The sequence below is a fragment of the Gastrolobium bilobum genome, unplaced genomic scaffold, assembly GCF_033153095.1.
Source record: "Gastrolobium bilobum isolate Gb01-03AN ecotype WA unplaced genomic scaffold, APGP_CSIRO_Gbil_v1 utg17158, whole genome shotgun sequence".
Lineage (NCBI taxonomy): Eukaryota > Viridiplantae > Streptophyta > Magnoliopsida > Fabales > Fabaceae > Gastrolobium > Gastrolobium bilobum.
The window spans coordinates 8,684-20,883 of record NW_026896740.1 but is presented as its reverse complement, the minus strand read 5'-3'; the positions used below and the strand labels follow the sequence as shown (position 1 = coordinate 20,883).

The 12,200-nt window shown below is 34.7% G+C and overlaps 1 protein-coding gene across 1 annotated transcript; it reads right to left on the bottom strand.

The window, feature by feature from the left end:
• Positions 1-1,463: 1,463 nt before the first annotated feature.
• On the bottom strand, positions 1,464-8,789 carry LOC133301729 (isopentenyl-diphosphate Delta-isomerase I). Its single transcript, XM_061501409.1, has 6 exons — positions 8,446-8,789; positions 4,534-4,589; positions 3,490-3,581; positions 2,411-2,513; positions 2,185-2,322; positions 1,464-1,933 (listed from the first exon to the last, which is right to left on the bottom strand). Exons 1-6 carry the CDS (start codon positions 8,706-8,708, stop codon positions 1,680-1,682), a joined length of 906 nt encoding a protein of 301 aa, XP_061357393.1. The 5' UTR covers positions 8,709-8,789; the 3' UTR covers positions 1,464-1,679.
• Between the last annotated feature and the right edge of the window lie 3,411 nt (positions 8,790-12,200).

Sequence of the window (12,200 nt, the reverse complement as noted above, 5' to 3'; positions counted from 1 at the left end):
CTCATCATCTTTATCATATATTTATAACTAAACTCTACTAGTATTATATTATGTATTATTATATTGTATGATTTTCATTTTTCACTTTATGCCTTACTTGTTCCTTTTGCTTTTCTTTTTCTTTTTTCTTTATACCATACCATTTTTTTTTCAATAAATTAAAGAAAACATTAAACAATTATTTTTTTTAAAAAGAAAATAAAAATATGGATGATCGCATCTCTTTTTATTTTATGTATTTCTTATTGAAACATTCTTTCTATTAACAAATTTTACTTCATATTATTAAACGAAATATTATAACCAAGTAATGAACGAGGAATTTGAAGTTTAAAGTTCAATCATTATATATGTTACAATGACAATATAAAAATTCAAACTTGTAACTAATATTTTAACATATTTTCATGTATTATTCTTGTTTTAATTAAAGAAAATAATAATAATAATAAATGATGATATATTAAAATATCACTACATATTGTTTATCAAAAATAAAATAAAATATCACTACATATTAATGCAACTATCGTATATAGCAAAATAATTAGTTAATTCTTAGAATTTTTTCTGAACATAAAAAAATTGACTCCCGCTTGAAAGGGGGTAATCTCACCCTTTTTTCGATGACAGTGGTTCAATGTATAATCTATTTCAATGAGAAGCTAGTGTTAGGACCATATTTTGAAAAAATAAGTTGTGTAGGGATATATTCACGTTATCTACCAAAAATAATAATAAATAATTACTAAATGATTATTTTTTTTAAAAAGCTTGAACATAACTAGTTCATACAATAAATACATAAGCTCAGATGCTGACGCATCGTCAATTTGTCATCTGACACAAGTCACAACGGAATATCGGAGATGCCTTACATAGGAAGCATAGAGTTTTATAGACTATAGCGAGTTAGGCATTAGTTTAGGATAAATCTAATGAAAACCTACAGGCGCGTACAAGTCAAAAAAAAAAAAAAATGTCATCAACGCAAAACAATTGATATTTTTGAAAAAGAGAATAGTAAGAAGAAATACACTCTTTTATAATGACTAGGTGCTTGACTTGGACATGAACAATAAATCGTAAAGGGAAAGAAGCTGGCTGACTAATTTTATTATTTATTTAATATGTATTTGTTTGCTACGCGGTTGATCAATTAATTATTTAATGGCACGGACGTCAACTATGGAAAGACCACTTCCACAAGTGCTTTTCTTCTATTAGGCAGAGTAGGGTTGGTGGAACTACTCACTACTCACTACTGACTACTCACTGGTCCGCTCCCTATAACTCATGCTTCGGTGTGGACGTGTGGCAAAGAGGATTTCAATCTGGATCTATAGTTCTGTACCTCTACACGTGATCATGGGATTTTACTGATCCACAATTCCGGAAATAAAGATCCCTTATCATTGTCTCTTCAAAAAATAGTAAATCCACTGTTCCAGTCACGAGAGTAATTAAGAGAGTTCCATCATTGAGCACTCGCACGCATCCCAAAATGCTAAATTTGACAATAAAATTTCTGCTGGTTATATGATACACCCGGACATTAATGTTTTGGCTATTATCAAAATAACAGACAAGATTAACATTCAACACTGCTCAATCAGGTCCAATTTTATTTGCTTAAAATATAGCTACCCCTCATTACGATGCTGCAAGCTCTCTTGATTTTATGTCAACTTGTGAATGGTTTTCATGTCAGCGACCTCCCCGAGAGTTCCTCGCTCAACATGTTCCCACCACTTGAATAAGAAATTGTCCACAACTAGTCTGAACCAAGGGGACAGCTTCAAACCTTCCTCACCCGCATCAGCTTTCCTCAACAGCTCCTTCAACTGATCACGGTTCACATATTTGACATCAGCCACTTCATCAGGATTTGGATGAAAGTTAACATCCCGGACAATAAACAACAGATAATCCACTACAATCAAGGAAAGGAAAAAGAAAAGTTGTCAATACTATCTCAAGAAAACATCCTGTTAGAATTAAGCAGCAACCATGCCAGCAGATTACGCACCTATGCGGCTAAAATAAAAATAATCCAATCCAAATAATGGCGCATATCCTGATTTAGGTTTGAATTATCTAAAGTATCGTGAATTAATCCTAGTTGGATACATACAGAACAAAATCAGCTTGATGTAATACTTGAAACCAATTAAATTGTCTTACGTTCATGCTCTCCCCATTTGCCATCAGAAGGTGCCTTGTAAAGCATGCGACCCAATGGGGTGAACTGATCTACGGGTATATCTTCAGCAGGAATACCAAGCTCATCCAAAAGCTTCCTCTGAGCTGCATTTCTTACTCCTGGTAATACAAGGAGGAAGAAAAATTAATAAAAAGCAGCAATGACAAAGTAGATTATAGTCTTTTTAACAAGGTACCCAGTATATACCGAGGGCATTCTCCTCTATAAGCTCAGATTCACGGTACAGTGGATGGCTGCAGCAGGTGTTTGTCCACACCAGAGGGAATGTTACCTTTGTTGCAGATCGTTGCTTCATCATATGAAGAACACAGAATCTCAGTCAACACACCTAACTAAAACCTAAGAGACTAAGACATGAAACCAGGCATGCAACACTGAGAAATTTCCACCGAATAATCATCCAGAAAATTATAGAGGAAAAGAAATAGATGAATTTAGATTAACTAACAATTTAAACAAGAGGGATATTAAACTTTAATAATTCAATGTACAAGTAATAATGAAGGTGTTATCAGAATATAAAAATTAATCACAACTAGTAACACAATGAATGTTAATGCTATGACCTTGTTACACAATTATTTGTTTGGTGAAGACTTGGAATTTTCTTTATTTGCTTTTTCTCTTATTGGCCTACTGAGAATAGACCACAAAATCACTTGTAAAAGGGCAGGATTGAAGTTGTTAACGGCAAAATGCTATTTCCCCTTCATATATGGAGCACTGGATCTTTATAACAGAAAAAACCTTGTGATTTGCATGCAGATATACAACTTTCTAATCATGAGTAAACACTGAAACAACAATATGAAATAAAGATCCCGATGATAACTACTAGATGTATAGAAGTTTGATCCACAAGGATAAAGATGTGATGCGATAAAAGAGGTGTTTTCAATTCTGCTTGACGCTTTGAAAATCAATAGGTTCACATTAAAACAAGATGCAAACTACATGCTTATGAGGCCAGCAAAATCAACATCAACATCAACAACACCTTTATCCCAAATTAATTGGGGTCGGTGGTAGATGAACTCAAATAAAAGATACAAAAAAGTTGAAAAAAGAAAAATAAAATAAAAATAAATAAATAGAATAGTAAATATATATATATAAGTAAAAAAAGAAAGGGAAAAGAAGAAGAGGGGGAAAGGAAGGGGAAAAGGACTAAAAAGGGACCATCTGGAACATATGAATAACAACGGGTCTAACCCTCCACCATGCTTATGAGGCCAGCAAAATATTTAAAAAATAATAATACATACCTGAAGAAGCAACTCATACTTTGAGTTGAACAGGAATACACTAAAAGCTCTATGCAGCAAATTTTCAGACTCAATCTTTTCCATCAAGTGACCTATAAAATTGAAGCTCAAAAAAATGAATTAACCAGGTCAGTATGCAGAGGGAAGAGCACAATAACAAGAACAGAAAAAAGAAAAATTGAGATCTAAATGAAACATTCCAAATCTCACAAGGCCAGTATTTTTGCTTCAGGAAGTCAAAATCCACAGGTGCACTGGTATTTTGCATTTTAATTCATGCTCACATTTGCTCAAAATCTACTACTACTATATGGTATATATAAAATTTTAATTTGCAACTCTTTCAGGCGCATCATAGTATTTAGCAGTTTATTCGCATTAAAATTAGTGACTAATACTAATACAGCAATACATTATAAATGATTAATTTAATTACATTTCTCATTGATGATTGTTCACACGAAATAATGGACAACTTTGTAAACAACCTCTAAATGTATGATGAGGATTGTATCCCATAAAAATTATACGCCGATATGGCAATTTTAAAAAGATTTAGGAGGGGATACGAGTAAGCTATAGTGTGTGTGTGTATATGCAAAAAATACTGGATAGTTGGTAAATCAATCATAAAATAACTGTTAAAATATAATTATTACAAAGCAATCTATACAGTATAAAAATTAAGATATTACCCTTTTTTTTTGTTTTGGTATGGGATATTACCCCTTGTAGTCACAGCAAGAGGTTTCTAAACATGGACATTACAATATTAAGAGATGAACCACAAAGTTGACATATTTAATCATTTTTTTTTTCTCAAATCATCGTATTAGTTAGAAAATTTAATGATAGTAAACCCCAGCTATATCATAACATCAACTTTTACAAACACAATAAATCAGAAAAGCATATATTCTTCAGAAAAGACGAACTATAAGGTGTCAAAGTACAAATATTTTGCGACAATTATTTTAATGCCAAACAATGTGAGCCCTTGCAATCACAAATTAAATAAGATTTCAAAATGGAAAGTCCACTTACAATTGTATTTGGATTCATGACCAACCACACGGTCATTCTCATCCACTAAAATGCATCTGCAGAAGTTCCAAAACCAAACAATTACCAATCCCAGGCAAGACGAAGAAATAAATGATGCATTAGCAGAAGTTATTATATGTTAAGGGTAATTGTAGAATTGGCAGAACTGCACAGAGAAAAGTTAGATAAGGGAGAGAGAGAGAGAGAGAGAGAGGAGAGAGAGAGAAAGATGGGAAGAAAGTAATTGCTTGCCTACTCCATACAGCCATTGACACTTCTATCACAAGGATTTCAAATACTAAAAAGGTAATTGGTCCTAATATAGTAATATGGACTAACTGGTACCAATATTTTAATAATAGAAGCATACAAATGATAAGTGATGATACTAATTGGGATTAATTGATACCAACCCATTTTTTTATTAATGGAATCTAGAGAATGCTAATTCATACCACGTGAAGACCATGGTGCATAACATCTTTTCCCCCATTAAGACATTATTTGTCCTCAAGTCGAGTAATATTCAATGCTTGCTCATCTCCCCAACTAGAGAGTAGAGACTCCATGACACAAAATCCTACCACTAAATCAACACCTTTGAGACTTGATAAGAACCTCGCATGATAACCCGTTGGTTTAGAATAGCGAGCGGCCGGTGAATAGGCAAGTGGTTCTAGTTCAACAAGCTCGGACAATAGCGAGTTGTCCTCCACAACACAAAGACCCTCCAAATATAAAAGGGTTGAGTAGCCTTTATATAGATACCCGCGGACAAACTTCTCATCATAGTTGACCTATAGTCTTTTGTCGTGTCACGCTTGAATCTCTTTGATTATCGGACGTTTGATACAAAGCCATATGACAAGGGATTGGGAGGTGTAACATCTTAGGCGCTGACGAGGGCGGAGAGTGATCGCCGATACGAAAGGGCACAGACAAGGAACGGCTCCTGGCAGGTTTCCAGCAGAGGGTACATGAATGAATTGAATCAACACCCGAAAAAGAGACATTCCAAAGACTGTACGGGTATGGGACTTTATAGTTGAAGATATTTTATAAGAATTAATAGGTACTACCTATACTAATAAGATGCATCTACTTTTCGGTAGCCCATAACGAAAAAATTTCATAGTTTTCCCAGGGAGTGTGAGTGAGGACAAAGCACGCTGAAAAGTCTCGTGTTAGTGTGTGGGGACAATCATTGATCCTGCAAGCGGCCGGGCATTACAAGTAGTAACAGAGCAGGGCCTCTGTCTCAGTACGGCGTGGTTCGAGGACGAACCAGGTGGAAGCTGATGGGCATGTAACATCCGAGCGTTGACGAGGGCGGGGAGTGATCTCTGGTGCGAAAGGGCATAGTGCAAAAGGGCACAGACAAGAAGTGGCTCCTGGAAGGCTTCCAACGGGGGTACATGAATGAATCGCATCAACACCTGAAAAAGAAGGATTCCAGAGACTGTGCAGATATGGGACTCAACAGTTGGGGATAGCTTATAAGAATTAATAGGTACTACCTATACTAACAAAATGCATATACTTTTCGGCAAAGTTATCAAGTGCGGATTGTGGCCTATTGCGGCCAACCCCCAAAAACGCTATAGCGGGTTGCGGTTGCGAAAATAGCGGAATAGACAGATGAAAAATAATGACAAAAAGAAACACTTTTGATAGCAGAAATGACAGAGAGAGAGACGCAGAGAGAGGCATATAGAATAAAAAACCCCTAAAATTTCTCTGTTACACATTTAAATTGAGGACAAAATTAACATTTTGCCTTATGGCCGCGATTTGGCCACAAATGCGACCATAATGGCCGCTATTGTATTCTGGTGCGGCGCGGTGCTTTTTCTTGGCGAGGCACCACAGCACGCATACGGTGCGGTTCACAGTGCTATTGCAGCTCAATTAACTATTATGTTTTTCGGTAGCCCATAACGAAAGAACTCCATAGTTAAGTGTGCTTGATTTGGAGCAATTCTGGGATGGATGATCTCCTGGGAAAACGAAATGTGTGAGTGAGGACAAAGCACGCTGAAAAGTCTTGTGTTAGTGTGTGGGGACATTCATTGATCCTGCAAACGGCCGGACGTTACAGGAGGCGGCACGAACCTTCCAAGCTCGTTGTTGCTAAGCACAGCGGCTAAAACGGCCAGGTTTTTAGGAGCTGCTCACGCCAATGCGAATGCATCATGCAAGTCCATATGCCAATGAGCATGCAAGTCCATATGCCGATGAGCTTGGACTACCAAGCACACTCGGAGTTTCAAGCTGCGTAAATGTTGTTGAGAGATACCAGGGTCCACAGACCTAGCTGACAAGGTTTACAAAAGTAGCTTGGTAATCGAGGACGAAATCGGTCTAAGAAAGCTTGGCAAAGAAGGTGGTATCCTCATACTTGGAGGGACCAAAGCAGCGACAAATGTCACATACAAATGTGTCCCAAGGTTATCAGCCTCTAGACATTGGTACCAAATAACCGCAAGTGCATTTAGATGCATGACGTTCAGCAATCATCGATCCTCTTGCTGTATTTTATGATATTAAAAATAATGCTACACATTGAAAAGTCATATGATCGGGTCACTTGAGGAAAAACACAGGAATGCGAAGCAGAGAGAAATCTGTGCGTTGGCACATTGTCCGGAGGTTTGGACTTGTGCAGAACGTTGCCAAGAATGCCCAATGCTAGATCTGTCAGCGATGGTGGTAGTGCTGGTAGCTCCTGTTGGAGGGTGGCAAAGAGGCATTGGTCATGCTTGTCCAATAATGTCATGAGATTTTCTATTGTTAATTGGTTGATTTGAAAGTTCAGGAAATCGCAACGTAATTGTTAGATGGCAGTGGCTGTTGTGCTGGCTAGCTGTTGCATTGATTGCAATTGAGCCTCATACTCTAGAGAACGGTAAGAGTCAATGAAAGCACAAGTTGTTAAGGGTAATGGTAGAGTGAGCAAGAATTTCACGGAGAAAAAACAGAGAAGAGAGAGAGAGAGAGAGAAAGGAGAGAATGACAGAAAGATTGGAGGAAAGTAATTGCTTAATTGCTTGCCTAATTCATAGGGCCATTTTGACTTTTATAACAGCAAATTGCAAAGATTTGAAATACTAAAAAGCTAATTGATAAGAAAGTCAGAATGCTAAACAAAACAAAAAAAGTTGTTGGTCTTAGGAACTCTTAGCAACAAGCAGCTTTGGGTTTGTAAATTGAACATTTTAATATTTTACGTTATGCTTGAGTTGAGTAATCAATAAGAAGGCGAGGTGAGGTGACGGAGTACTCGATGTAAGGGTACTGCTTTGAATAATGGAAACAGTCTTTAGGAAACAGTTACAAAATGCAAGGGTAATGCTGCTACAAGAGTACTCAATGCACAATAGTCAAATGATTAACTTTTTTTTCCCTAAAAAGGCTTGCACCTTCATTCACTGCGGCATACACTTTATAGCGCCTATGCTTTAAAAACCACTAGCGCCCTAAAAGCGGTTTTCTCCTTTGACTAGCTTGGTTAGCATGGAAAACAGAAACGGGAGGAAGACAGAGCAGAGACGAAGGAAAAAATTTAATCAACTCTTTCCCAGAACAGTCATAGTGAATGCGGAGAAAACATAAACGGAGTAACAAATTCCCTGTTTCAATCAAATAACACACCCTAACCATAGCAATTAAAGCTAAATCATAAATCAAACGAAAAACAAGCACCATGCATCAAAGTTCAAACTCCAATCCAACGCCAATAAATTAGGTGATCGGGAAGAGAACATTATCATTTTGCTCAACAAAGATACACAAAAATACAATCAATCAACACAGTGAAAGCACAAGAAAAGTGAGAGAAATTACAGAAACATATGCTAGGAATTGCGAAAATAAATAAATAAATAAAAATGAAATTAAGATGGAGGAACAGACTCGTCTTCGAACATGAGGCGGCGTTGAACGGCGTCCATGCCTGAATCGGCGGCAACAGGAGTTTCACCCATGGCGGTTTGAGAAGAGAAAGACAAAGACGCGGTGAGAGGGTTCTTGCGGCTTCTCTGAGAGAAAAGAAGGAACGAAAAAGAACGAGATCTAAAAGCAGAAGCGGAAGAAGAGGGAGTGGACACGACGCTAACGCCCCTTTTAAACACTTGCTGGCTCAGTGTCGCAGCGATCAAGGACTGTGCCATTCTCATATGCTCATGAATCTGCTACTTTACTTTATTTAGCAAAATAATTAATCATATTATTAAGTCTCCAAACGTCTTTCTTTACTTTTTTATTTTTAAAATAATAATAATAATAAGAGCCATTTTTTTTTGTTTATATATGTACATTATTGTGATTGTAAATTATTTGTTTCATTTCGTTGCCCCACTCCATAAGCAAACATTTGGTTGATTTTCCATCAGGCTTGCCAAATCCTATTTTGCACCTTTCAAGTCAAAATCGCTCGGGCTAACCTCATCCTCATAGCCAAATGGGAATGGCGGTGATTGAATTGGTGATGGCTAATGCCAACGGTATTAATGTTTTTTTTTTTTTACCATTTATCTCTTCTCCACATACTTATGACACTAATTCCTAGTGTTGAGGTAATAATCAGGTAAAAAAAAATTGGCAACTCTATAGTTTAAGTGAAGCACTGAATATATTTTCCAACGTCTTTCTTTAGTTTGTGTTTGGTACGTGTCATTTAGTAGGATTTTCGGAAAATCAAATTTTTCTAAATTTTTAATTTTTGAATATTATCGTAAACAGAATATAAAAAATATATTTTTGAAAATTGAGATTCTCCGATAAAAAAAAAATTTCTCCTCTACCAAACGCCTCCTAAGTGAAACACTGAATATAAATGAAAATTATATTCTAATGCTACATCAAATTATTCTATCATATTGTACTCATCTTAAGGGCTCGTTTGGTGGACAATATAGGATAAGGGTGTGATATGATATGATATGAGGCTGATAAGTCTATATCATGTCATGTGTTTGATGAGCACCTCATTAGCAATATGATAAAATTATGTAGAAAGAAAAACAAAAACAAAAAACAAAATATAATACAATAAATACAAATATATTGGGTAGCGTGGGATATATTGGGTACTGGGTATCCAATATTGATATTTTATCTTGTTGAATCCTAACTTAACTCTCCCCATAGGATAAAAAATCATGTATTTGATAAGATAAAATAAGACAATAATCATATCCTATTGACTCATCAAACAAGAGATAAAAATAGGATATGATAAGTTATCCTATCTTATTTTCTTTATCAGGTGCTCCAAACAGCCCCTAAATGATGTGCCATTTGTTCTTTTCTTTTCTTTTTAAATTAATGGATTTCACTTCATTTGTTTCGGTAGGAAATAGATTTCTCTCCTACTACTTAAAAAAAAAGTACTCCCTATTGTAAAACATTGGTTATAGAAATTGTACAAGGCTTTAATAGCTCTCTGTTGCTGCAGATCAGAAAATGTGCAGCAACACTTATTTCTACCAGGATCCGGTTCCGTATCTTGGAAATTTTTATTTTATTTTTAATTTCATGATCCAGCTCCGTATCTTAATATAAATATATTTGTCGTAAGTTTTTTCATCGCCAGTGATATCAGAAACGAGGAACCATTGTACAATTGATGGAATTATAGAGAACATTGGTAAGTGGCGAGAATCGTTACCTAAATTGGTGGAATCGTGTGGGTCGTGCAAGAGATTGCTATTCAGTCATCGGCAACGACTTCTGCAACAATGTCGAGCGAGTTGCAAAACAAGTCTCTACAACTGCATCCCATGGATCTTTAATCTACTATCCATAAAAAAGAAGAACTTTAGAGTTAGGATTAGTCGACTAATGAATAAATCGATGAACAAAAAAAATTTAAAAAAAATATTTTTATTTTTTTGACCCAAGAACCTAAATTTCGATCTTAGTACAGTGGAACATAAAAATGATAGTATTACTGCAAGAGCGCCTTCGATTTCAATAAAATGAATAATCACACAGAGTGATAGAACTTTTTTTGTTTTTTGTTGAATAGAGTGATATAACTTATTATAATTTGTACGTTGAGTTAACATAAAAGGAAAACAACCATAAGAAATTATTGGTTTTTCCTAATGTACCTTTTCAAACATCTTATTCATATAAATAAATAACTTAAAATTAATTATTAAAAATTTACTATGTAATTTTTAATATATCAATTTTATAAAATTTTCAGAATTTTTCCAAATAAAAATTATACAAATTGATTAAATAAATTAATTAAATTTTTTAAATATAAAGTTGGTTATATTAGTCATTAAATTATAAAATTACACTTGGACCCGGGCTTCTCCAGCTCCCCTCCTTGAGAAGGCTCTGTGTTGGATGCTCTTTTGCTTTTTAGCTTTCTGTTTTTCTGGTTTTTTCCTTCCTGCTTCTTGTTTGTATTTCTGACTTTTAGTGTTGCTTCTTTGGGGCTTTGCCCATCATGTTTATCAAAAAAAAAAAAAAATTATAAAATTACACTCAAGATGCCTAAACAAGCATTTAATCAAAAAATAATTTTTAAATATATATCTTGTTAGTTGAATTAATCTCTAAAATTCTTGACCAAACGATTTAAGGGTTCATCTAATCTCATGTTACATAATAAAAGAACTCTTATGTTGTAGACACACATGTAATGAGCCTTGTTATTTACAAAAACAAAAAAAAAATATCACGATTTTCGATGAATCTATAAAAAATAAAACTATTCTTATGTTTTACTTTGAATGACAAAACATAGAATTAAAAGTATTTAAACATAATTTTTATTAGAAAAGATGTGGAACGGAAATAATAACCGTTGATTGGTGGAAATCAACGGTTAAGATAAATAATATGATAGTCGTTGATTGGCGGAAATCAACGGTTAAGATGTGTTCGTAACATTATGCGTAACATTATTTGTGTGTCACAATATCATATCCCTTAGTTAATAACTAATATGACATATATTTAAAGGGTTTCAATTTTCTCGTACGGTAGGAGAAAATTTTCTCATGTTGTAGACACATTTTTTGTGGGACCCACATCTAATAAAAAATAAAAAAGTAAAAAAAATATTGTACGAAAATCGAAGAATCACTAGTAAGAAAAAATAACTCTCCTATAACATAAAAAAATGTTTTCCCATGTTTAAAAGAAGTAACTTGATTATTTAGTGGAAAAAATTCATATCCAAATGTACCTATCATGTCAGCCCGTGAAGTATCGCAGCTGCTGCGCGAGGAAAACGAGGATGCAATTTTCTAATGGTTGCTTTTATTTAATAAATAAGCCCAAATTTTAAATTGGAGCTCGTGGGAAATGAGGATTTGATGGATTTCTTAATTAGGTTAATGATTTTTATTTGTAGGAGATAATTTTATTTTTTTTTTATAACAGTAGGAGATAATTTTATCTCTTATATATATTGGTTACGATGATTTTATATCAGTATAAGTTACACTCTCAATTTTGTTCGTTGATGTCACTTATATCTAGAGGCGGACCCAGGGTAGAGGCAAATGTCCCCAAGTGCGGACATAAACATCGTGATTTTAGTTTTTCTTTTTCTTTTGTTGCAGATTCTTATTTGTCTCTTCGTTCAAATATTTATATTAGGAGTAAATATCATTTTAAGTCCTTAACAAAAAATATGGTCCCTT

Coding starts and splice junctions, on each gene's coding strand:
- LOC133301729 (XM_061501409.1), bottom strand. CDS start 8,708: ATGAGAATGGCACAGTCCTTGATCGCTGCGACACTGAGCCAGCAAGTG. Junction 3,582..4,533: donor TCATGAATCCAAATACAATT/GTAAGTGGACTT, acceptor TCAATTTTATAG/GTCACTTGATGGAAAAGATT. Junction 2,323..2,410: donor TATAGAGGAGAATGCCCTCG/GTATATACTGGG, acceptor TTGTATTACCAG/GAGTAAGAAATGCAGCTCAG.